This window comes from Falco cherrug, chromosome 1, assembly GCF_023634085.1.
Source record: "Falco cherrug isolate bFalChe1 chromosome 1, bFalChe1.pri, whole genome shotgun sequence".
NCBI lineage: Eukaryota > Metazoa > Chordata > Aves > Falconiformes > Falconidae > Falco > Falco cherrug.
In genome coordinates this window covers 38,489,089-38,512,392 of record NC_073697.1, presented here as the reverse complement: position 1 = coordinate 38,512,392, position 23,304 = coordinate 38,489,089, and the positions used below count along the sequence as shown (strand labels likewise).

The 23,304-nt window shown below is 66.9% G+C and overlaps 1 protein-coding gene across 4 annotated transcripts; it reads left to right on the top strand.

Moving 5' to 3' along the window:
- The first annotated feature begins 2,589 nt into the window (after positions 1-2,589).
- On the top strand, positions 2,590-23,304 carry LOC102046694 (EBF family member 4). Of its 4 annotated transcripts, XM_055703064.1 has the most exons (18): positions 2,590-2,884; positions 3,614-3,729; positions 8,990-9,146; positions 9,392-9,455; positions 9,521-9,576; positions 10,129-10,202; positions 10,957-11,025; positions 14,996-15,077; positions 16,595-16,712; positions 17,680-17,813; positions 17,896-18,022; positions 18,850-18,938; positions 19,471-19,536; positions 20,031-20,208; positions 20,297-20,479; positions 21,070-21,273; positions 21,556-21,631; positions 21,748-23,304. In XM_055703064.1, the coding sequence occupies exons 2-17, from the start codon at positions 3,641-3,643 to the stop codon at positions 21,624-21,626; spliced, it is 1,761 nt and encodes a 586-aa protein (XP_055559039.1). In that variant the 5' UTR covers positions 2,590-2,884; positions 3,614-3,640; the 3' UTR covers positions 21,627-21,631; positions 21,748-23,304. The 4 variants fall into 4 exon arrangements, with proteins under 4 accessions (XP_055559039.1, XP_055559029.1, XP_055559026.1 ...); XM_055703051.1 differs by lacking the exon at positions 2,590-2,884 and having other exon boundaries at positions 3,456-3,729; positions 17,683-17,813; XM_055703040.1 differs by lacking the exon at positions 2,590-2,884 and having other exon boundaries at positions 3,456-3,729.

Below are 23,304 nucleotides of genomic sequence, written 5' to 3'. Positions count from 1 at the left end.
AGGGGGGCTGGGGGCAGGGTCCCGGCTGCGCAGGGGTCAGCTCCCCGCTGCGGGGGGAGCCCGCCCGGCAGCACCGGCGCCGCCCACAGGGGCCGGGGGCGTCCCAGGGCGGGGGGTCCCTGGGGAGGCAGTAAAGGGCCCCCTTCCAGCTCGGCCCCGCCCGCACTTACCCTGAGGGCGGTGGGTCCCGCGGGGCCGCAGCCCATTAGCCGGAGGGAGGGGGGAGCCCGGCCGTAAAGCCCATCGCGGGGCGGGCGAGACCCCCGCCACCGCCTCCAGCGCCCCCTGCCACCCCCGGCCACCTCCCCAGCGCCCCCCTGCCCTGCGGGTGCCCCCGGGCGGTGGGTGCAGCAGCACGCATCCCACCGCTCGGTCCCACAGGAGGCTGGTGTCCCGAACAGCCCCCCCCCCCTCCCCAGCCGAGAGCGGGGGGTCCCCCGCGGCGCTGGCGGGCCCCCGCTGCCTGCATTAGGGTGCGTTACCGGAGCCGCGGCAGGGAGCTCGGCTCCCCACGGGGCCCCGCGCCGCCCGGGCAGAGCACGGCACGGCACGGCACGGCACGGCGCTGCCTGGAAATGGGAGATGGGGGGCAGGGAGCAGGTCCCCCGCTGCCTCCCGCCCCGCCCGCAGCGGCAGCTGGGGTCCCTTCGGTGCTGTCCATCCCTGGGGTATCCGGGCTGGATGGGGGCACGGATGGATGGACACCGGCATGGACAGGGATGGTTAGATGGACACTGGGGTGGACAAGGCAGGGACAGACACTGGGATGGGCAGGGATGTGGACAGATAGATGCTAGGATGGAGGTGGTCATGGCTGGATGGACAGGGCAGGGACAGATGGACACTGGGATGGACAGGGCGTGGATGGATGGACACCAGGCTGGGTGGGGGCATAGATAAAGGGACACACAGTTTCTATGGGAGCCATCGTGGCCCCACCAGCCCTTGGGAGTCTCCTCAGGGTGCCGGGTGGGCTCAGCCCCTGCTGCCAACCCCACGGGGGGGGGCTGGCTGCAGCATGTTGGGGCCAGGCTGCATGTGAGCGAGGGTGCAGTGTGCGAGATGCTGCCCCCGGTGAGGGGCTGTGCGGGGTCCCCTAGGGCCACCCTTGGCCCCCCCCCCCCCCCCCCCGCAAGGGAGAGCCAGAGCCACTTGGGGTTTGGGATTCCCAGCCCCTTCAGCTGCTAGAGGCCTCTGCTGCCCCGGGACCCCCTCGCCTCCCCCCAGGCTGGCAATGCTGGCTGCCCAGCAAAGCCTTGACTCCTCAGCCTCCCTCGGGGCCCTTCCCCAGGGACGAGGGTTCCCGGGCAACACGCACCCCCCTGGGGCTGCCAGCCCACCCCGCTGGGTGTTGGGGAAGCCCCAGGAAGGGCTGGGATGGATGCCTCCACGCTGGGGTACCTGCCGGCTGGCTCCCGGTCCCCAGGCCAGTGGCGATGCAGGGGCTGGAGGCAGCTGTGAAGGGCTGGCACCCCCCTCCCTGCCTTGCACCCTGCCCCCACCCTGCCCATACACTGCCTGGTGGGACTGCACAGCAGGCAGGGGACAGGGACGGGCCCCCTTTGCTGTGGGCCTGCTGTGGGCAGAGTGACATGGGGGGCTGAGACCCTGCTGGCTGTGCCCCAGAGAGGGTCAGTCAGGTTTAAGTGGGGCACTGGGGGTGGTTTTGGGGGTCACCTCGGGTATGCTGAGGGGCATGGGGTTCACCCTGGGATGTCTCCAGAGTGCAGGGGTCCCATGTGGGGCATCTCAAGGGTCATGGTTAGTCACAGTGTGGGTTTTGGGGTGCTTGGTAGCTTCTTGGGGTCACACCAAGGGGCTCATTGTAGGGTCAGTGACCAAGGGTCAGTGTAGGGGACCCCAGGGGTGTGGGGGACCCAGATGGAGTCACACAGGGCACAGAGGGGGCACAAGGGTCTGCCCGCTGGGTCACGGTAGGTTTGTGAGGTGCAGGTGAGGGTCTCTCAGAGCATCCCGGGGGGTGCATTGGGGTCCCACTGGCTTGTCCCCAGAGTCCAGCAGGGGCTGTTTGGGATCTCCCCAGTGTCCCTCGGGGGATGCAGCAAGGTCCCCTCAAGGCTACCTCTGGGGATTCTCAGGGCATCCCAAGGGCGTACATTGGGGTCCCGTTGGCTTGCCCCCCAGAGCCCATCTGGGGTGTTCCCAGGGCGTCCCTGGGGCCCGTCTGGGGTCTCCCCAGGGTCCCTCCGGCGACTCAGTGAGGTCCCCTCCAGGCTGCTTCTGGGGTCTCTCGGGACACCCCGGGGGTGCATTGGGGTCCCGCTGGCTTGTCCCCAGAGCCCCGCAGGGGCTGTCTGGGATTCCCCCCGGAGTCCCTCGGGGGACGCGGCAGGGTCCCCTCCGGGCTACCCCCAGGGCCTGCCCGGGGTCTCTCGCGGGGGGAGGCACGGTGCTGTCCCCGGGCGCCTCGGGAGGCTCCCCGGTCCATCCCGCCCCGGCTGCCCCTGGGCTGCCCGGTGCCCCCTCCGGTCCCCGGCGCGGCGCTGGCCGCCGAGCCCCTCCGCCGGCGCGGGGAGGGACCGCTCCTCCCCGGAATGATGTCAGCCTGCCCGGCCGCGGCCCCCGCCTCCCCCGGCGGCTCCGGCCCTGCCTCCCCGGGGAGGCGGCGGCGGCATGGCCCGGGCCGGCGGGGCGGCGGGGCCGCGGCGGCGGGTGCTGGTGCTGATGGTGCTGGTGGCCGCGGCGGGGCGGCGGGGCCGGGGCGCGGGGAGGCGAAGGGGAGGCGGCCCCCCCGGCCCCCTGCCGCCCCCCCGGCCCCCCCGGCCGCCCGCTCCTGCTGCTGCTGCCGCTGCCGCTGCCGCCGCCGCCGCCGCCGCCGCCGCCGCCGCCGCCGCCCCGCGCCGCGCCCGCCGCCGCCCGCCCGGTAACGAGCCCCCGCCCCAGCCCGGGCCGCGCTTGCCCCCTCCCGCGCCCCTCTCCGGCCTCCTCCCCGCTCCTTCGTTCCACTCCTCCTCTCAGCCTCCCTCCATCCCTCCCTTCACCCCTCCTCTGCCTCCCTCCCTCCACCCCTGCTTTGCCTCCCTCCATCCCTCCTTCCACTCCTCCTTTGCCTTACCCATCCCTCCCTCCAGTCCTCTCAGCCTCCCTCCCTCCCTCCATCCATCCCTCCCTCCAGCCCTCTAAGCCTCCCTCCATCCCTCCCTCCACCCCTCCTCTGCCTCCCTCCATCCCTCCCTCCACCCCTCCTTTGCCTCCCTCCATCCCTCCTTCCACTCCTCCTTTGCCTTCCCCATCCCTCCCTCCGCTCCTCTAAGCCTTCCTCCATCCCTCCCTCCACCCCTCCCCTGCCTTCCTCATCCCTCCCCCCCCCCCGCCGCCCCCCGCCCCTTCCCCTCCCGGTCCCCGCACTTGGCTGCTGGTCGCCTCCATCTCCAACTTCTCCGGCCCTGCCTCCGCCTGCCTCCGCCTCCCGCCCCCCCGAGCCTCCCTCCGAGCCTCCCCCCGCTCCCTCCTGGCCGCCCGCTGCAGATGCCGCTTCCCCGGCGGCCGGGACGGCGGCCCCCGGCACCTGCCCGGCGCTGAGCTCCGCTGCCGGGCCCGGGGCAGGAAAGTTGGGGGCGGCCGCTGAGCCCCTGCCATGTTCTCCGTGCAGGAGGCTCTGCCCCGGGGGGGGCTGCCCATGAAGGAAGAGCCGCTGACCGCCGGGCTGCCCTCCGTCCGCTGGCTGCAGGGTACCGGCATCCTGGACGCCAGCACGGCAGCGCAGAGGTAAGGGGCTTCGCGGGCATCCCTGGCACTGCGGGCATCCCGGGCTCCATGGCATCCCAGGTTCCAGCAATGTCCCAGGCTCCATGGGTGTCCCGGGCACTGCGGGCATCCTGGGCTCCATGGGCGTTCCAGGCTCCAGCAGTGTCCTGGGCTCCATAGGCATCCTGGGTGCAGTGGGCATCTCGGGTGCTGTGGGTATGCTGGATTCTGCAAGCGTCTTGGGCTCTGAGAGCATCCAGGGATGCTGCAGGCATCCCGGGCACTGCAGGCATCCCGGGCTCCACAGGCATCCCAAGTTCTGTGGGCATGCCAGTCACCACGAGCATCCCAGGCTCCGCAGGCATCCCAAGCACTGTGGGCATCCCAGGTGCTGTGGGCATCCCGGGCACCATGGGCATCCTGGGCACCGCAGGCATCCTGAGCACCATGAGCATCCCGGGCACCACAAACATCCCAGGTACCACAGACTCTGCAGGCATCCCGGGTGCTCTGAGCATCCCAGGTGCTGTGGGCATCCTGGGCACAATGGGCATTCTGGTGCCCTGCATGCCCTGGGCACACTGGGGACCACGGGCACCCCACACCCTCAGCACCCTGGGATCCCTGGGAAGCCTGGACCTCTGGGGCATCCCAGGTGCCTTGTGCCCACTGAGTACTTCAAGCACCCCATATGCCCCAGGCTCCTTGGGCCTCTGGGTAGCCCCTGCCCCTTGTACCCTGGCTATCCCACACCCCTGTGGGCATCAGCACCCCCGGTCCCTGGGGCATCCTGGCACCCTGTGCATGCCCGGTCTGTTGCCCTGGGCTGGGAACACCAGTGGGTGCTGGCAGCAGGGCAGGAGCCACTGCTGGAGCTGCGAGGGGCTCGTGCTGTGCCATGCCGCACTGTGCCGTACATCCACCGGTGCCGGGACCTGCGTCCTGAGCCCTGGCTCTGCTGAGACAAGCCACAGTGGGTGAGGGCAGGGCTGGCAGTGGTGCCATCCGTGCCTCCCAGGCAGGGCTGGTGGCATCGGCTGGGATGAGCAACTGCTGCTGCCGCTCAGGCAGCCAACATCACCGGGCTTGCCACAGCCCAGTGCCCTCCCGTGCCCTGGCTGGCCCCATCCCTTGCCCTCGCCAGGGGCTCGGGGCTGTGTGCACCCCATCTCCTGCCCTCCCTGGGGGGCTCTGTGCACCCCAGTCCCTTGCTGCTCCCACCCTGTGCCCAAAGGGGTCCCAATGCAGCTGGGGGACACCGTCACCCCTGTCCCCAGCACCCCAGCTCCTGCTGTCCCCGCTGTGTGCACTTGGGACTTCGGGGAGTGGGAGCGTGCTGCAGCTTTCTCCAGGGATGACAGGATGTGCCCCACGGCACGGAGGAGTGAGGGGCCCCGGGCCAGCCAGCGCACTGCCACCCTGAGGTGCCCCACACCTGCTGCCCAGCTGGGGACAGCAGGTTTGGGAGTCTGGGGGGGCGTCTTCCCTCTGCACGGGGCCCCGGCAGAGTGGGACGTCCCCAGCACCTCCAGCACAGACCCACTCTGTGGATGAGATCGCCTGGCTGTGTGCACTGTCCCCAAGCTTGGGGTCCCCAGCTGTGGCACTGGCTCCACTGCCGGCTCTCCACAGGGGACTGTGGCTGTGCTGGAGGCTGCACCCAGCGGCTGAAGCCCTTGGGGCTCCCCGGCGTCCCCCACAAACCTGCCATGTTTGCAGATACTCTGGGATGCTTGAAAACTGGCAGCGATCCCCCCCAACCCCGGCAGAGACACCCCAGCCCCAGCCCAGCGTAGGCACCGCCAGGGGGACAGCCACCGCTGCAGCCCAGCCTGGAGCCCCCGGGGACTGGCTGGAGTAAGGGTCCCACCCGGCCCAAGGGAGCTGGGGGGGGATGTGCTGGTGCAGGGGGCTGCTGTGTCCAAGCCGGGGTGCAGGGAGGTGCTGGCGTTGCTGCTGCACACCCAGAAACTTCCCTGTGCCCAGGTGCCGCAAGAAAGGGGGGTGCAATCCAGCCCCCTCCCACCCACCCCCAGCTCTGGCAGTGCGGGGGAACAGGGGGGATGTGCACGGGGCTGGGACCACCACGGTGGCTCGAGCAGCGATGCTGCCCGGTGGCAGGGTCGTGGCTGCCTGTGTGTCTCTGTGTGCCGATGGGGCCCTGTGTGCCATGTGCCCAGCCTGTGAGGATGGGGGTCACAGAGCCCCTGCCCCCCCGCCTCTGCCAAGCCGGCTGCCCTTGCAGCCTGTGGTGTCCTCCAGGCCCCCCTGTCCCCCCCATCCTGCCGTGGTGTCCAGCAGCTGGGTGTGTGCCATGCGTTCTGGCTGTGACACATGTGTGGACATGCTTGTGGGTGCTTGTCACCCTCAGACCCAGGCTGCCTCCATCGCACATCCTGCACCCCTCTCAGACTCCTGGCTGAGGGGGTGTCATACCACCACCCTGCAAAGACCCCCTAGTGGGACCCTGCGGCCACCGCAGAGTCCCCGGACGATGCTGGCACCCATAACTGCAGCCCCTGCGGGCAGAGGGGCTGCTCAGGTGTGCCCCAGGGAGGGAAGGGGGGCCGGGGTCCCGGGGCAAGGCAGAGTGCCCACGCAGGGTCTCAACTTCCTGGGTGGGGTCCGGCGCTCCCCCCACCCCCCCACGTTTGGCAGAGCCACCCGGGGAGCCGTGGCTGCGTAATTGCACGGTGCCCCGGGTGCCTGGCGGCTCCGCCAAGGGAAGATGCTGCTTTACTGTAAGAGACGTTCGCTGGGCTCCTCTGCTAGGAAATGCTCTGATTGCCTTTAATAATTAATGGCAGCCGGGCTCGGCTCTCGGAGCGCTGGGGTCTCGGCAGCGCTGGGAGCGGAGATGCAGCCATTACCCGGCCGGGCTGACAGCTCCATCGCCTCCCCCCAGCACTTTAGGGCCGAAGCTTTGGGGGGGCGGAGGGGAATGGGGGGCGCGGGCGGGTGCTGGCTTGCTGCAGCTGCCCTGCCCTGCCCGCAGCACCTTCCCATCAGCTGGCAGCCCCACGGCCGGGCGCCAGCGCGGCAGGGCCAGGGGACGGTGGGGTGGCCATGGCACTGGGGGTCCCCATCCCTCGGGGAGCTGAGCGGTGTGCCTGCTGGGCACACTGGGATGGGGACCCGGTGAGACTGTGGGGTCCCAGTGGGGTCAGCACCTCACCGTGGGGATGGACCCTCAGAGCAAAGCTGTTGGCACTGCGGGTGGGGGACAAGCAACAGCCAGCACAGCCATTAGCAGAGCAGTGCCTGGGGACACGCGTGTGCACACGTCTGTACACATGTGCCCGGACACATGTGTTGGCCATGCACACAGTAGCCATGTGCCAGGTAAGCGTGCCCCAGCATTTGCTGACTGGGGATGTTTTGGCTCCCCTGTGATCACCTTAACAAGCTTCTTCCTCCAGCATGACGAAGTGTCCCCAGAGAAGTGTCCCCTGAGAGGTGTCCCCACGGTTTTCAGGGTCTGAGCTTCGCACTTGGCCTTGGCTGGTGCCCACAGCTGGGTCAGGGCTGGGTCAGAGGGGGATGTCTGGGCATAACTGAAGTCCAAGGAGCATCATTAAGGGAGATGGGGGTGCGTGGGGTCCCCTCCCCACCCTGTGCTGGCTCTGCCCAGACTCTGGGGTGCTGCTGGGACCAGTGAAGGGGCAGGTTGTGGCAAAAGGGCTGAACCCTGTTTTCTTCTCATCTTTGGAGGAGATATTGGTGGCTATGGCTTGTGTGGGACCCTGGGAGATGTCCCTGTGTCCCTATGTCCCCATGTCCCCACGCAGCTGGGTGCAAGGGTGGGCCCATGGGAGCAGTGTTGGGAGAAGCAAGGAGTGTGGGGGGGGCTTTGACATGCAGAAGAGAGGGACCCCCATCGCTGGGGCAGCCACCCCAGTGGGTTGTAAGCAGGGGGTCCTGCAGGGGCAGTGCTCGGTGATCTGCTCCATCCTCCAGCTGCAGGCAGAGAGGTGCCCCCACCTCTCTGTGCCATGTCTGCAGCCACCCTGCACTGTGTCCCCGCACCCCAGGGCTGCTCTCCTTGATGGCCCCCCAACAGGCTGCTGCAGGCAGGGGTCTGGATGTGACACCTCCACCCAACCTGCACCATTCCCAAGCCACCCATCAGGTGACAGTTGTGTCCCTCAGTGGGCAGGGCTGGTGGCAGAGGGACCCTTGGGCTGGCATAGGGGTGTTACACCCAGCCCCCAGCCCATCACCCCCCAAACTGTGCCCCTGGGTGGGCTCCCAGGAGCAGTGCTGGGGTGTGGGGGCAGTAGGGTCTGTTCTTGCACATATGTGTGTGTCCCTTATGTGCACCCTGGTGCTGACCCCTGCCCAGGTCCTCACTGCCCCCACACCACTGGGGTCCACAGGGCATGGTAGCATCTGGGGGGCTGAGGGCTCCTGCCCCACACTGCGGGGGTGGGGCATGAGGTCTGTGGGGTTCTGCCCCATGCTTGGGGTCCCTGTGGGGTGCAGGGGCTGTCCCCAGCGCAGTGTGGGAACTGGCCCCGGTAGCTTAAGCCCCCCGAGGTCAGCGTGGGGGGAGCCAAACCCACCCTCCTGCCTCCCTTGTCACCCGATATGTTTTTAATCAGGAAAGGGGGGAACGTTTCGCATCCGCGTGTTGATCTTGGCCCCCTTGCCCCGCTGGCTGCCGCACTGGGGCTGGTCTGTTCCCGCGGCCCCCCACACTGCCGCCGCCGCGCTGGCTGCCGCAGCACCGGCAGGGACACCGCTGGGGACAGGGACCACATGCCCGGCTGGGGATGAGGTGGCCGGGATGAGGACTGGTCGGTGCTGGAGCCGTGGTCCCTGGGGATGGCTCTGCCACCCTCCCCCGTGCTGTCACCGTTCTGTCACTCTGGGGCTCCGTGCAGGGGCAGCAGCAGTGGCCTTCCGAGCAGCCGGTGCCGTGGGCCAGCCCAGGTGGTGGGTTTGCGAGTTGGCAGCAGGACACACACCGGGGTGAAGAGGGCTCGGGGATGTCCCCTCCTGTCCCCAGTGGCTGCCCCGGGCTTAGGCAGAGCTGGGGGCTGAAAAGCTGCTGGCTGTCCCCTGGAATGCTGCTGATGTGTCCCACTCTGTGTGTCGCCCCATCCACAGCACCCCAAGGAGCATTGCTGCCCGCCACAGGGGAGTTTGGCAGCTCCCACTGAGTCTGTCCCCTGGCCATGGGGTGGCCCTGGGGAGGGGGAGTTGGGGGTCCCAGAGAGGGGGTGTTGGCGGTCCCAGCAGCCACCCCATGCTCACACACCCCTCCTCATCCTGCCGGCAGCGGGGTGGGCCTGGCCCGAGCCCACTTTGAGAAGCAGCCCCCCTCCAACCTGCGGAAATCCAACTTCTTCCACTTTGTCCTGGCCATGTATGACCGGCAGGGCCAGCCCGTGGAGATCGAGCGCACCTCCTTCATCGACTTTGTGGAGAAGGAACGGGTGAGAGCCCTGGGTTTTCATGGGGATGGGGTTGTGGCGGGGATGGGGTCACTCCACTGAGCCATTCCTTGCTCCTGGAGGGGCACGGGAGCCTGTGCTGCAGAGGCTGAGACCTCTCCCAAACTCATTGCACATGTGGGAAGTTGCCAGAGCAGCTGCACAGCCTGGGGCTGGGCCTGCCAGAGGGCTGCACCAAGGGGGCACCATCATGTCCCCCCCTCCCATCCAACCATCCTCCCCCCCAGGAGCAGAACGGCGAGAAAACCAACAACGGGATCCACTACCGCCTCCAGCTGCTGTACAGCAACGGTGGGTGCCGGGGCCGGGGGGCCTGGGGGGCGCAGGCAGGGCTGACCCCTCCCCTCTCGCTGCAGGGCTCCGGACTGAGCAGGACCTCTACGTGCGCCTCATTGACTCCATGTCCAAGCAGGTAACGGCGTGGGGCTGGTGGCTTGGCCAGGCTGACACCCCTGGCACCACAGCCCCTGACCCCATCGGCCGCCGAGCCCCCGGGGCCGCCTGCACACGCGTGTGCACTTGTGTGCATGCCAGGTGGGCCTGCTTCTGTGTGTGCACAGTAGGCACTGCTGCACACGTGTGTGCAAGCCAGGCGTGTGTGTGTAAGGCCACGCAGCTGTGTGTGCACACCCAGTGGGCAGAGCGGACACACCTGTGCTTGCACACCCCCCTGCCCCGTGCACAAACACGTGTCCGTGCCCTGGCACGTGCAGCTGTGCGCAGCGTGGGCATGCACAGCTCTGCACACACCCGTGCACAGGCACACGCGTGTGCACAGCCGCCCCCATGACTCCTCAGAGGCGCGTGGCTGGCTCAGCCCCTCTCCCCCGCCGGCTGCCCAAGGAGTCCCCCAGCCTGCTGGGCCCACCCAGGGAAGGTCCATGGGTCAGGGACAGGCTGGAGCCGTGGCCGGGGACAGACAGGCGGTGGCACCCCCCCCCTGCGCGCTCTCTCCCCACCGCAGGCCATCATCTACGAGGGGCAGGACAAGAACCCAGAGATGTGCCGGGTCCTCCTCACCCATGAGATCATGTGCAGGTAGGTGGGGGCCGGCGGGGATCCCGTGGGGGGCCAGCAGCACCAGGGGTGCAGGACTGGGGGAGCCCCAGCTGCCTGCTGCCAGCGCGGGGTCCCCCGTGCCCCATTAGCGCCGCTCTTGTTTACCACCCTCGCGCTCGGTGTTTGTGCAAATTAGTGCTCCGTGCCAGCGCGGCTAATTGATCTCCAGGAGCCGTGCTAACGATGCCAGGGCCGAGGCCGCCCTACCCGCTGCGCTCCCCAGGGCTGGCACTGCCGTGTTCGGGGGCTGGTGGTGGCATGAGCCCAGTCTGGCCGTGTCCCCTGTGGGTGATGTGGAGCCCCCAGGGATGGTGTGGGGCTGGGTGACCCCCGGTTCAGAGCCCCCTATGGCTCACAGAGTGTTTCCCGGGGCTGGGGTGTACCCTGAGCCCCACAGAGCCCCAGATCGGAGCCCAGCCCCACAGTGGGGTGGGTAAGAGGGGTACCCCAGGGATGCCCTCTCTGCCATGGGCCCCTCACGCCCTGGCACCCCACAGCCAGTGTCCCTGACCTGGCGTCCCCCTACCCCAGCCCATCCCCCTGGGCCCCTCTGCCTCCCACCCCATCCCACCGTGGAGCAGGACTCTCCTGCTTCGCAGCTAGGCAATGGTGGGGGGTCCAAGGGTGGGAAGTGGGGCTCTGGTAGATTTTCCCCTGGGGGCTGGGATGTGTGGGGCTGGCCCTGGCCCCCCCAGCTCCCCTCACACCAGCTCCTCTCCCTGGCCATGCCCAGCCGCTGCTGCGACAAGAAGAGCTGCGGGAACCGCAACGAGACCCCCTCCGACCCCGTCATCATCGACAGGTACCGGGGGCCTGGGCGTGGGACCCCCCTGCACCTCACTGGGATGGAGGGAGGGGGGCAGCAGCAGGGGGACCCCCCGGGATCTGGCACAGGGAGTCCCCAGGGCTGGGGACCGGGTGTGAGCACTGCCTCATTAGCTCTAATGAGCTGGGGGAGCCGCATGTGGAGGCCAGGAGGGCGCACGGTGCCCCCCGGTCTGGCTCGCTGCGGTGGCTGGCGGCTGTGCCGCGGTGACAGCCAGCCGTGACAGATGGGGAAAGCGCCGTTTGCCGTCAGCGCGGCACTTCCGACGTGCATCAAACAAAATAAATAAATCAGACGGCATCCAGCCGCTCGGGCGAGTGGCAGGGAACACGCGTGGCAGCCCCGCTGCCAGGGCCACGTGCAGCAGGGACCCCCCAGTGCTGCACAGTGTCCTTAGGCGTGTGCCCGCGGGGAGGGATGCTGCCATCCTCCCTGGCAGGACGAGCCACCGGACCAGGGCAGAGGGCAATCAGAGAGGCCAGCCTGGCACAGACGGCGCTCACTGGTGTGTGCACGGTCACCGCATCCTCCTGGCACTAGGGTGGGCATCCGTCTGTCCGTCTGTCCATCCGTCTGTCTGTCTGCAGCCACCTGTCTGTCCCTCTGTCCCTCCAGCCAGCGTGTTGTGTCCTCATCCCTCTGTCCCCATGCATCTCCTGGCAGGCTGGCACCTCTCTGGTGACACCAAGCAAAGCCCAGGGGTGCTGAGGGGTTTAGGGACTCTGGCTTGCCCTGCAGGGCTCTGTCATCTTGTCACTGGGGCTGTGGTGGGGGTAAGCAGGGAGGATGGGGACTGTGCCCCCCCCTCACCTCACCCTGCCTGCAAGTGGGGTCCCTTGGTCCCAGGGCGTTCCCTGTGGGCAGCTTCTCCCTGCACCCAGTCCCCGGGGTGCTGGAGGGTGCTGGGTCCCTGGGGACAAGGGGTGGAACAGGCCCTGCTCCCGGCCCCCCAGCATGATATCAGCCCCCTGCAGCAGGTCCCCGACCTCTGGGCTCCCTCTGCCCTGCCAGCGGCAGCCAGCTGTGCCACCCCCACCACCCACGGCCAGCTGTGCTCTGGCCAGCTGTGGGGATCATGGCCCCTGGAACTGCAGCACGGCCACGGGATGCAGCTGCTGTTGCCCAGCCAAGACAAACCTCCCAGTAACGGTGTCCTTCTGACCCCCATCCCCTCAGCCACCTTGTCCTGCAGGTGACCTGGGTGCTGCACCCATGCTGGTGCTTTTGGAGTGCGCAGGGGGTCCCGGGGTGCCCTGTGACCCCCCTGTGCTGAAGGCTGGGGCCGATCCCAGCAGGATCCCACCCGCCTCCCCAGGGTCAGTGTCCCCCAAGGTCCCCCCAGCCCCCTTCTCCCCAAGGACCCCTCGGGGCTGTGCCTCAAGGAAGTGACATCCCTGGGCTGGTGGCATCCCCTTCCCTCTTCTGTGCTGAGGGAAGCCCCGGGGGGGGCGGCTTTCCCAGTGCCCCCGCATCCTCCTCCGTCCCCAGGGCCCCCGGGGGTCACCCGGGGCCAGGTGGGTCCCCAGCCTGCCGCCCACTCCCCCCAGCCCCCCCAGCCCCGCGCCCCAGCCCGACGCCCAGCCCCACTGGTTTAGAGAGCCAGATAAGTGCCCTATCAACATGTTAATCAAATTACTTAGGAGCTAAAATTGACGCTTTTCATTAATTATACAAGATTATTCTAATTGCAAATTCAAATTTATGCGCTCGGAACAGAAGGTGTTCGGCAGCAGCGCCGGGAATTTGCATATTAAATGGGGAGCGCTGTGCATTAGGGATGCTAATGCATGCACAGTGCCTGTATTTTTAACTCCCGGGCCCATATGTGCGGCTGCTGCTCGGGGGGGGACGGGGCCGACCTGGGGTTCAGGATTATCCCCCCCTCAGCAGTGCAGAGCCAGGGCCGGGGGGTGGGGGGGGCTGGGGGGGGTCACCCCCCAGCCCCATGCCTCCCCTGTCAATTTCCTGGTGGGGGGGCAGTGTTTTCCTGCCGTTTTTCAGCTCCTTCCTTCCCCTGATTACCACCTGCCAGGTGATGGGTGATGGGGGGACACGGGGGGGTCCCCCTCTTCCTGCCCTTGCCCGCGAAAACCGTCCCCCATGGGCAGCATCTCAGCAGCACCAGTGTGGGAGCCCCTCTCCATGTGCCCTGGCACTGACTGAGGGCAGGACCCCTGGTGGGGCACACTCTGGGGTGCCCTCTCTGTTCAGGGGTCCCCCAGAGTGCCCAGAATCCCATGAGAGAGACCCCAATGGCCTCGGGTGCTGTGTGACCCTCACTCATGCTCCCCAGGGATGGGATTGGAGGGATGTGGGGCCAGGGGGACTGTGCCCACTGCTCCCATCCCTGTGCCTGCATCCCAGGGAGCCCAGGGGTGCCCACGTCCCCAGGTGCCTCATCATCTCTGGAGGTCCCGTCCTCCCCTCCAGCCTCCACCAGCAGCTAACAGGGCCATGGGAACCTTCCCACTGGGCACCTGCATCCCCTCCCCACCCTTCTGTCCCCCTCCCCAGCTCCACTGCAGCTCTTGAGGGGGTGGCTGGAGGGGCCGGTGGCAGGGGTCTGTGGCAAGGTGCTGTGGAGTGATGTCAGGATAAGGTGCCAGGGTCAGATCCTCAGAGAGATGCGGGGACAGGCTGCTGAGATGGGATAGGGCAGGGTGGCACAGTGGGATGGGGCAGGATGGACACTGGGATGGGGCAGGATGGCACAGTGGCCATGAAGTGCCCAGGCCCTGCCACAGTGCCACCTGTGTGGGCAGGGCAGAGCCCAGGCACTTCGGTGAGGAGGCCAGGAGATAGGCTGCCCCATGCCGGGCCAAAGGAGGGAGATGGTACAGAGGGACACAGTGGCCTGGCACAGCACAGTGACCTGGCACGGCGCAGCGGCCATGCGTGGCACAGTGCCCTGGTGCGGTGCAGCGAGCTGGGACAGTGCGGTGAGCTGGCACAGGGCCATAGCTGGGCACGGTGAGATGCCCTGGCACAGCTCAGCGACTTACCACACGAGCGTGTGCAGGGTGAGTGTGCCCGTGTGTGGCCACACAAGGTGCCCATGGCTGTGCATGTCTTTGGCCATGCACCATGGGGTGGCCCACAACTAGGGGCAGGGGCGATGGTTCTCTCAGCTTGGTGCCCAACAGCACATGGGGTGAGAGTGCTGGTGCACACACTGGTGTGCACAGGGGGACCCCAGAGTGGGCGTCCTGGGGAGCACATCTGGCCGTGCCCCAGGCCTGGATCCATGCTCCCACCCATGTATCTGTGCTCCCAGGAGTGTGCACCGTGGTCCCCACGCATGTGCACCATGATCCCCACGCATGTGCACCGTGGTCCCCACGTGCTCTCCTCTGGTCCCAGCCCCTAGCGTGAGTGCTGCCGCTGCTGCTGCCGCTGCTGCTGCTGCCCATTAATTATTGAGGGGCCGAGGCTGATTACAGGGCCGTGGACAAGCAGCCTGAATATTTCATCAGGCCGGGACGTGGTGGGAGCAGCTCACCCTCCTGCCCATCCGTCTTCCACCAGGGAAGCAGCCTGGCACCTACCAGACCCCCATGGGCAGGGAGAGGCAGCACCCTGCACATTGAGGGGGGTCCCACAGATTGTCCTGGGGTCCCTGCAGCTGTGCAGTGCACACGTGTGCGCACGGCAGCGTGCAAACCTGGGTGCAGACGTGGTGTGTCTTTTCAGCTGTGCACATGTGCCAGTCATGGTGGGGTGCACAGGACGCTGTGCATGACAGGGAGCACCCACGCTTGTCTCCAGTGTATGGTGGGACACACATAGTGCTACCTCCATCTGGGGACACCAGGACAGTGGGGACACTCACCCCAGCTTTGCTCCAGCACCAGGAAGGGATGGGGGGGGGGGGGGGAGATTGCAGGGTCTCTGGGACCACCCCCCAGTTTGCTGGCACCAACCACTGGGTTCTTTCCTTCCATCCCAGGTTTTTCCTCAAGTTTTTCCTCAAATGCAACCAAAACTGCCTGAAGAATGCGGGGAACCCCCGGGATATGCGGCGCTTCCAGGTGAGCACACACCATCTCCCTCCAAACCCTGCCCCACGCACTGGGACTGCAGGAGGGAACAGTGTTGGAGACCTCATGTTTTCCTGAAGGGGTCAAGGGGAATTAGGGGGGAATTGAGCCTGTAATTCCCCTCAACCCCTTTGCAAACCCAAATACTCCTCAACCAGTTCTTTGCAAACCCTAACCTGTGAACCCCAGTTTCCCTTGCCTCCCTTTGCAAACCCTAATTCCCCTTGAACCCCTTTGCAAACCCTAAATTGCAAACTCTAATTGTCCTTGAAGCCCTTTGCAAACCCCAGTTCCCCTTGCCCCCTTTGCAAAGCCTAACTTGCAAATCCCGGTTCCCATCAACCCCTTTGCAAACGCTGATTCCCTTTGAACCCCTTTGCAAGCCCTAATTTGCCAACCCCAACACCTTTACCCCCTGTGCAAACCCTAACTTGCAAACCCTAATTCCCCTCAACCACTTTGCAAACCCTAATTCTGCTTGTACCCCTGTGCAAATCCCCAGCTCCCCTTGCCTACCTTTGCAAACCCTAATTCTCCTTGAACCCCTTTGCAAACCCCGATTCCCCTCGCCCCCTTTGCAGATCCTCCCGGGCAAACTCCAATTTCCCTCGATCTCTTCGCAAACCCTAACTCCCATGGCCCCCTCGGCAGCCCCCAGCTCCCCTGGCTCCCTGCACACTCCCCACGGCCCCTGCCCGCAGCCCAGCTCTCCCCACAGCATCTGGAAGTTCGGGAGCAGAGCAGAGGGGGGGGTCCGGCCCGTCCCCCACCCAGCACGGGCGCCTTCATTAGGGCCTCTCGTAAAGATATGATAATTGTGACATTTTTACATGATTAACGACCTATCCAATTTGCATAGCGCCAAGCAGCTCCGGGAGAGCAGCCAAGTCCACGCTGGAGGCGGGGGGGGGGGGGGGGGGGGAAGCGGGGTGCGCGGGGGGGAGCCTCAGAGGATGGGCTGGGATGTCCCCTGGGTCCGGGGTCCCCCAGGCCAGTGGCATGGTGACGGGCTGGTGCTGATGCCATGGGAGTGCCAGGGCCGGGGCTGGGACCCTGCAGCACTGCACAGCTCTGGGGGCACACGCATGCGTGCACACGGGGGTATGCACACCTGTGTGTGCACACGTACACACAAGTGCTTCTGCACACGCATGCATGTGCAGATGCACACATGCCCCTTGGCACGTGCACATGTATGCACACCCATGTGCTCACAGGCGTGCACAGCCATGCAGGTGCAGATATGCACACGTGTCACCACCAAGGCACGGGGGTCCAGAGGGCACCCATGACAGCCCTGGGATGCTCAGGGGTGCAGGGGGGCACAAGAGATGAGCAGAGGTTGAGGACCCCAGTGTGGGGTGACACCCCCATGGCAGGGGGTAGGACCCCACAGGGTCCCCATGGAAAAGCATGCCACCCCTGGCCTCTGCAGTGGCCCCAGGACTGGGCACCAGTGTGGCCGTGGGGCGCAGGGACACGGTGGCCCTGAGCTGGCTGTCCTGCAGGTGGTTGTGTCGACGACAGTGAACGTGGATGGCCACGTCCTGGCCGTGTCAGACAACATGTTTGTCCACAACAACTCCAAGCATGGGCGGCGGGCACGGCGCCTCGACCCCTCCGAAGGTGAGTCCCTGACGGGCACCTGGAGTGCACACAGAGCACACGCTAATGCACACACGTGTGCCATGCCCCGGCACGTGTCTTAGCCGCACGGAGGGGCAGATGCTTGTCCATCCCAGTGGGTGCTGCTCCCACTGCCACATCCCCTGCCCCGGCTATGCCGGAGCCAGCCCCACGGCCATGTGCACCCCACAGTGCTGGGGCAGCCCCATGGCCACGTGCCATCCACGATGCCAGGGTAACCCCCCAGCTGTGCATACCCCACGGCACCAGGGCAGCCTCAGAGACTGCATGCCCTTGCTGGGACCCCAGAGGCGAGGCGTGCTTGTGCCCAGCTGTGCCCCACACTGCTTCAGCTCCCCTGGCACCTCTCTGCCCTGGGCACCCCGGGCAGCCCTGGAGGTGGGCACCCGGCCCCTTATTGACAACCTGTCCATCTGCCCAGCACGCACACATGGCCTCTGCATCCACCTGCCATGCACATGTGTTTTCTGTCTGTCCCTTCGTCCCTCCGTCTGTCCTACATGTGCAGACTGTCCTGGCCTCCCAGGTGCTCTCTGTCCATCCGCTGCTCCATCCGTCCGTGCATCTACCACGTCCGTCTGTATCTCCCTGTCCAGTGCATATGTGTCCTGTCCATCTGTCTGCCCTGTCTGCTGTCTGTCCATCTGTCCTGTGCATGCTCCCGGGCAGCTGCCCATGCCAATGCACTCTCCATCCTCCCTGTCTATCCCTGCACGTGCTCTCCTGCTCCATCCCCACCTTCGTCTGTGTGTCCGTGTGTCTGTGACTGCCCATGTCTGTCCCCCAGCCCCGCGCCACTGCCTGATTCTCACTCTCTGCCTCTGCTCTCCCTCTCTGCCTTCTCTCCCCCAGCCTCGCGCCCCCGGCCCCGACCCCGGCGCCCCCCGCTCCCGCCGCGCGTGCCCCCACACTCACTGCTGCCCTGTCTCTCCCCTCCTGCCCGAAGCAGCCACCCCCTGCATCAAAGCCATCAGCCCCAGCGAGGGCTGGACCACTGGAGGTGCCACCGTCATCGTCATCGGCGACAACTTCTTTGATGGGTTGCAGGTCGTCTTTGGCACCATGCTGGTGTGGAGTGAGGTAGGGGGCTGCGGGGGTGCGGGGGGGGAGCTGGCGTGACCCCCTGCCACGGCCATGGGCTGAGCCCCGTCTCACCCCTCAGCTCATCACACCTCACGCCATCCGGGTGCAGACCCCCCCGCGGCACATCCCCGGCGTGGTGGAGGTCACGCTTTCCTACAAGTCCAAGCAGTTCTGCAAGGGCGCCCCAGGACGCTTCGTCTACACCGGTGAGGGGGGCGCAGACTGCCGGGAAGGGGGCACAGAGCCCCCAGGAGGGTGCCCAGGGGATCTCTGTGCCCACTGCCCTGCCCAGGGACCCCCCACAGTTGGCACTGCCGCTGTGTTAGGGTGAGGGCTGGGCAGGGCACAAGGGGAGGGGGTAGGACTGGGGTGAGGGGGTGAGGGTTACTGCAGACTGCTATTGAAACCCCCAGGCAGCAAGCCCAGGGGCCCTGCACATGTGTGCAGGGCGCTGTGCACACACGTGTGGTGTGAGCAGGGCCATGCACACGTGTGTGATGTGAGTGGGGCCATACAGGTGTGTGTGGTGCGAGCAGGGCAGTGTGCCTGTGTGTGGTGTGAGCAGGACCATGCACACGTGTGTGATGTGAGTGGGGCCATGCACACGTGTGTGGGGTGAGCGGGGCCATGCACACGTGTGTGGGGTGAGCGGGGCAGTGTGCCCAGTGCAGTGGACAATCGGTCCCGCCATGGTGGCCATGTGCCATAGCGTGTTGCTGCTAGCTCGGAAGGTCTGTCCTCACACCAGCTCCATGCTGCACATCACCCTGGCTCCTGCCCCACTCTGGCACCGTCCTGCCCCCCTAGGACCCCCAGCAGTGGGGCTGGGGGCCGCAGCTGCCAGACAGGGGGTGGGAGAGGAAGGGGCCCAGGGGCTGTTGGCACAGGCAGGGGACAGCTGAGGTGTCCCTGCAGGGGGTGTTGCCCCCCTTGCTATGCCACAGCTCAGCCCTGTGCCCCACAGTCTGTGCCTCAGCTTCCCCGTGGGGTGGGGCAGGGGGGCTGGGGTGGCTGAGCCCCTCTCTCTCGGCAGCACTGAATGAGCCCACCATCGACTACGGGTTTCAGCGGCTGCAGAAGGTCATACCCCGCCACCCCGGGGACCCTGAGCGCCTGCCCAAGGTAGGGACCCCCCCGGGGTTTGGCAGGGGTGCCATGCGGTGCTCTCTGCTGCACCCAGTGACACCCATGGGACCTGCCATCACCCGTGGGTGCTGGGCACCACCTCACCCATACTCAGGGGTCTTCCCTGGCAGTACCCAAGGGACAGGAAGGGGGGCACAGAGCCCTGGTGCCCCCCAGCGCTGGGTGCAGCCGGTGGGCTGGCCTGGCTCTCTCACCCTCAGCTCCCGCTGTGTGCGAGCGTCTGGCAGAGTGCAGGGCCGGGATGGCTGGGGGGTACATGGGGTGGAGGGGGGGTACATGTGGAGCTCAGGGGGGGCTGGGGGAAGCACAACAGTCCCCTGCTGGGCTGGGGCTTTGGGCATTGCATGGCAACTCAGGGAGGTGCTGGCGTGGGGACATGTCGCCAGTGTGGGGACGTGTCAGCGGCATGGGGACATGGTGGGGCAGGGTGTCTGCATGTTCCCCATGGGCAGAGGGGGCTGGGGCGGGGGTGCGGCCCCCCCCGAGCCCCGTCCCGCTCCCTGCCCAGGAGGTCTTGCTGAAGCGGGCGGCTGACCTGGTGGAAGCTCTCTATGGGATGCCACACAGCAACCAGGTACCGCGGCCCCCCGGCCTGCCGAGCCCCCCCAGCTCTTCCCACCCTCCAGCCCCCAGCCCCCCACCCTGCCGGCTCAGTGGGGTGTGCACGCTGAGCCCACAGCACTGGAGCCGAGGACACAGGAGCCGGCCCTGGGCTCCCAGCCCCACATCTGCTTCACATCAGGATTCCTCAGGCGCTGAGTCAGCTCTGTGGGCCCCCCTCCCCGAGCCCCCCACCTGCAAGGAAGGAGAGCTGCCGGGTCAGGCTGCGGGGCTGGCGCCTCCAAAGCTGCCTTTGTTCCCACGTCCTTCCTAGCCAGCCGCACAAGCTGGGGGGTCTCAGACCCCTCGCCCCATCACTGCCCATCCTGTATCCTGAGGTGCCCTGGGAGGTGACACAAGCTGGGGGGTCTTGGCCGCCCCCACCCCATCTCTGCCCCGTGCAGCCCTAGGGTCACCCCAGGCTCTGTGTGCCACAGGGTGATGCCACCCCCATGTCCATTCCCCCAGGACATCATCCTGAAGCGAGCGGCAGACATCGCTGAGGCGCTCTACAGCGTTCCCCGCAACCCCGGCCAGCTGTCCTCGCTGGCTGGCACCCATGGCCCCGCCGGCATGATGGGGGTGAACTCCTTCGGCAGCCAGCTGGCTGTCAACCTCGGTGACTCACCACAGGGCACCGAGCAAGGTGGGCTGGGGGCCACGCCGGGCAGCAGGAGGGGGTCCCTGCCTGCCCCGTGCCATCCCCGGCCCCTCTTGCCCCCTCTCGCCCCCAGGCTACTCCCGAAACACGGGCAGTGTCTCGCCACGGGGCTACGTGCCCAGCTCCACACCACAGCAGAGCAGCTACAGCGGTGGCACCGGCATCAACGGCTACGGTGGCAGCACCATGGCTGGCCTGGGGGTGCCCGGCTCCCCCAGCTTCCTCAATGGCTCCACCGCCAACTCCCCCTACGCCAGTGAGTCAGTGCCCCAGGGTGTCCCCAATGCCATGCACCAGCCCTGGGGTGTCCCCAACACCATGCACCAGCCCTGGGGTGTTTCCAACACTATGCACCAGCTTCTGGTGTCCTCAAAACCATGTGCCAGCCCCTAGGGTGTCCCCAACACCATGTGCCAGCTCCAGGGTGTCACCAACACCATGCACCAGCTTCTGGTGTCCCCAATGCCACCCACCAGCCCTGGGATGTCCCAAAGCCATGTGCTAGCCTCAGGGCATCCCCAGCACCATGCACCAGCTCTGGGGTGTCCCAAAGGTGCACCTGGGGTGTCCCCAACACTGTGTATCAGCTTCTGGTGTCACTAACACCGTGCACCAGCCCTGGCATGTCCCAAAGCCATGCAGCAGCCCTGGGGTGTCGCCAAAACTGGCAGCAAGGGCAAGGGGGAGTGGGGACACAGTCAGCTGAGCCAAGGACAGCCCTGGCCCTGGCCATGTCCCTTGCAAGCTGGGTCCCACGTGGTGTTGCCCAGGATGTGCCGACATCCCGCATGGGGCACGATGCCCCGTACCCAGCTCTGCCCAGCCTGAGTGGGTCTCTCCCCACAGTCATGCCCGCCAGCCCCCCGCTGGGCGCCTCCTCCATCACCCTCCCGTCAGGCACCAACGCCTCCACCCCCACCGGGGTCTTCTCCTTCTCCCCCGTCAACATGATCTCAGCGGTGAAACAGAAAAGCGCCTTCGCCCCCGTGGTGCGGCCGCAGACCTCCCCGCCACCTGCCTGCGCCAGCACCAGCAGCAGCAGCCTGCAAGGTGAGACCAGTGCAGGCAGGGCTGCCCTCCCTGCCCGTGACGGGGTGCCCCCTGCCCCACGGAGGGGGTTCCCAGCAGCACCCTGCCCGAGCAGACCCCTCCCTACCAGCTGCCTGTGCTCGCCTGCCTGCGCCCCTGCCTGATGCCGTGCCCCCTCCCTGCAGCGGGGGCACGGCTGGGGCTGCACCACGGGGGTGGGTGCACCATGCCACCCTCGGCCCTGAGCCCCCCGCTCCCCTGCCTCGGCTCACCCCCTCTCTGTGCCTCCCTCCCACTGCTCAGACCCCGCTTTCGAGGACTCGGACAAGTTCCACACGCCCGCGCGGCCGCTCCAGGGACTGGCCTATTCCTAAGCACAGTAGGTCCTGGGATGCGCTGGACCGCCCCATCCCGTTGGGACGGGCAAGGGGAGCAGAGCCAAGGTGGGCAGGAGTCCCCCACTGCAGCGTGCCCACCCCTCACCTTCCTTTGCAGCCGTGCCCGGCCGCCTCGTGCCACCCACATGAGCTGGGACAGCGCTGGAGCCGCGACACGGAGCAGGACTGAGAGTGGCCATGCAGCGTGGCAGTGCCGGCTCCTCCGACCCACTCCTGGGCACTTCCATGGGGATTGGGGCGCGCGGGGCTGTGGGACCCACCACCCCACTGCCCTGTGGCCACCCCAGCCTGGCCCCACGGAACTCAGCCCACTCGCAAGGGGGTGAGCCTGGCCAGGACCAGCACCTGCATGGCTTGGCACGGCTCGGCTCGGCAGGCAGCCCCCCGAGGGGCCTTGGGGGAGCCCCGGGAATAACCCAAACGCTCTGGGTTTAGCCTCAGAAAGACACCGAGTGACCTGTGGGAGTGTGGGGCAGTGGCAGCCATGGGCAGGATGCTCCGAGGTGGGAGGGATGGATGCTCTGGGGCAGAAGAGGTGCTTTGGGGCGGGATAGATGCATGGAAGTGGGATGGATGCTCCGAGGCAGGATGAGTGCTTGGAGGTGAGATGGATACTCCAAGGCAGGGTGGGTGCTCAGAGGTGGGATGGATGCTCCAGGACAGGATGGATACTCCAGGGTGGTATGGATGCTGTGGGGTGGGATGGATGCTCTGGGGCAGGATGAATGCTTCAGGACAACATGGATGTTCGGGGGTGGGAGGGATGTTCCAGGGCAGGATGGATGCTTGGGGGTGGAATGGATGCTCCGGTGGGACCCAGCTTCCCCCCCCACGCTTCCCGGCTCTCTTACCACCATGGCCAGCGCTCTCTCCCCAGATGTGCAGCTCCACATCTGGAGCCGCCCACTCGCAGCTCCCAGGTGACCGAGGCCGGATCTCTGCGTGTGCCCCGCACCCCCGTGCAGGATCAGGGCCTCGGTGCCGCCCAGGCAGGGGTCTGGGCTGCCCTGGCCCCCGAGCTGAACCCAGCATGGGGACAGCATGGTTCCCGACCCCATCAGCCGCCAGGGCTGGCTGCCCCAGGACACAACTGCAGCTCTTTTCTCATTATTATCACTATTATTATTAATAATAATTATTATTATTCTTTTTAGCAGCAGGCGAGCCAGTGGGCAGGGGCTCTGGCAGGGTGGGCAGGAGACCCCCAGCCCTGGCACTGCCAGCTCCTGCCAGGGTTTTCCCTGTCCTCCCAGCTGGGAGGGAGCAGCCGGGACTTTTGTAAATAAAGAAAAAGGGAAAAAAAAAACAACCAACCCCACTCCCCCGCGCCTGCATGCCACCCGTGCAGGTGGCCCATGTGTCCCCCCTTGTGTTGTGCCACTGCAGTGATGGTGATGCTGCTGTGCCCTGCTCAGTGTCAGCACGTGTGTCCCCACCAGTGCCCACTCCCTCGGTGCTGGGTCCTCGCCTGGTGGCCCTGGCCCCTGCCCGGGGTGACTGCAGGGGTCTTGGGGCAGCCCCCCGCCTGCCCTTGGGGACAGGGTGCCCTTGCCGGAGTCCCAGTCCCCCCGTGGCAGTGGCACAGGACAGAGGTGCCAGGGTCCCTCGGAGCAGGGGTGCTTTCTGACATGGAAATAAAAGGCCTTGCAGAAGG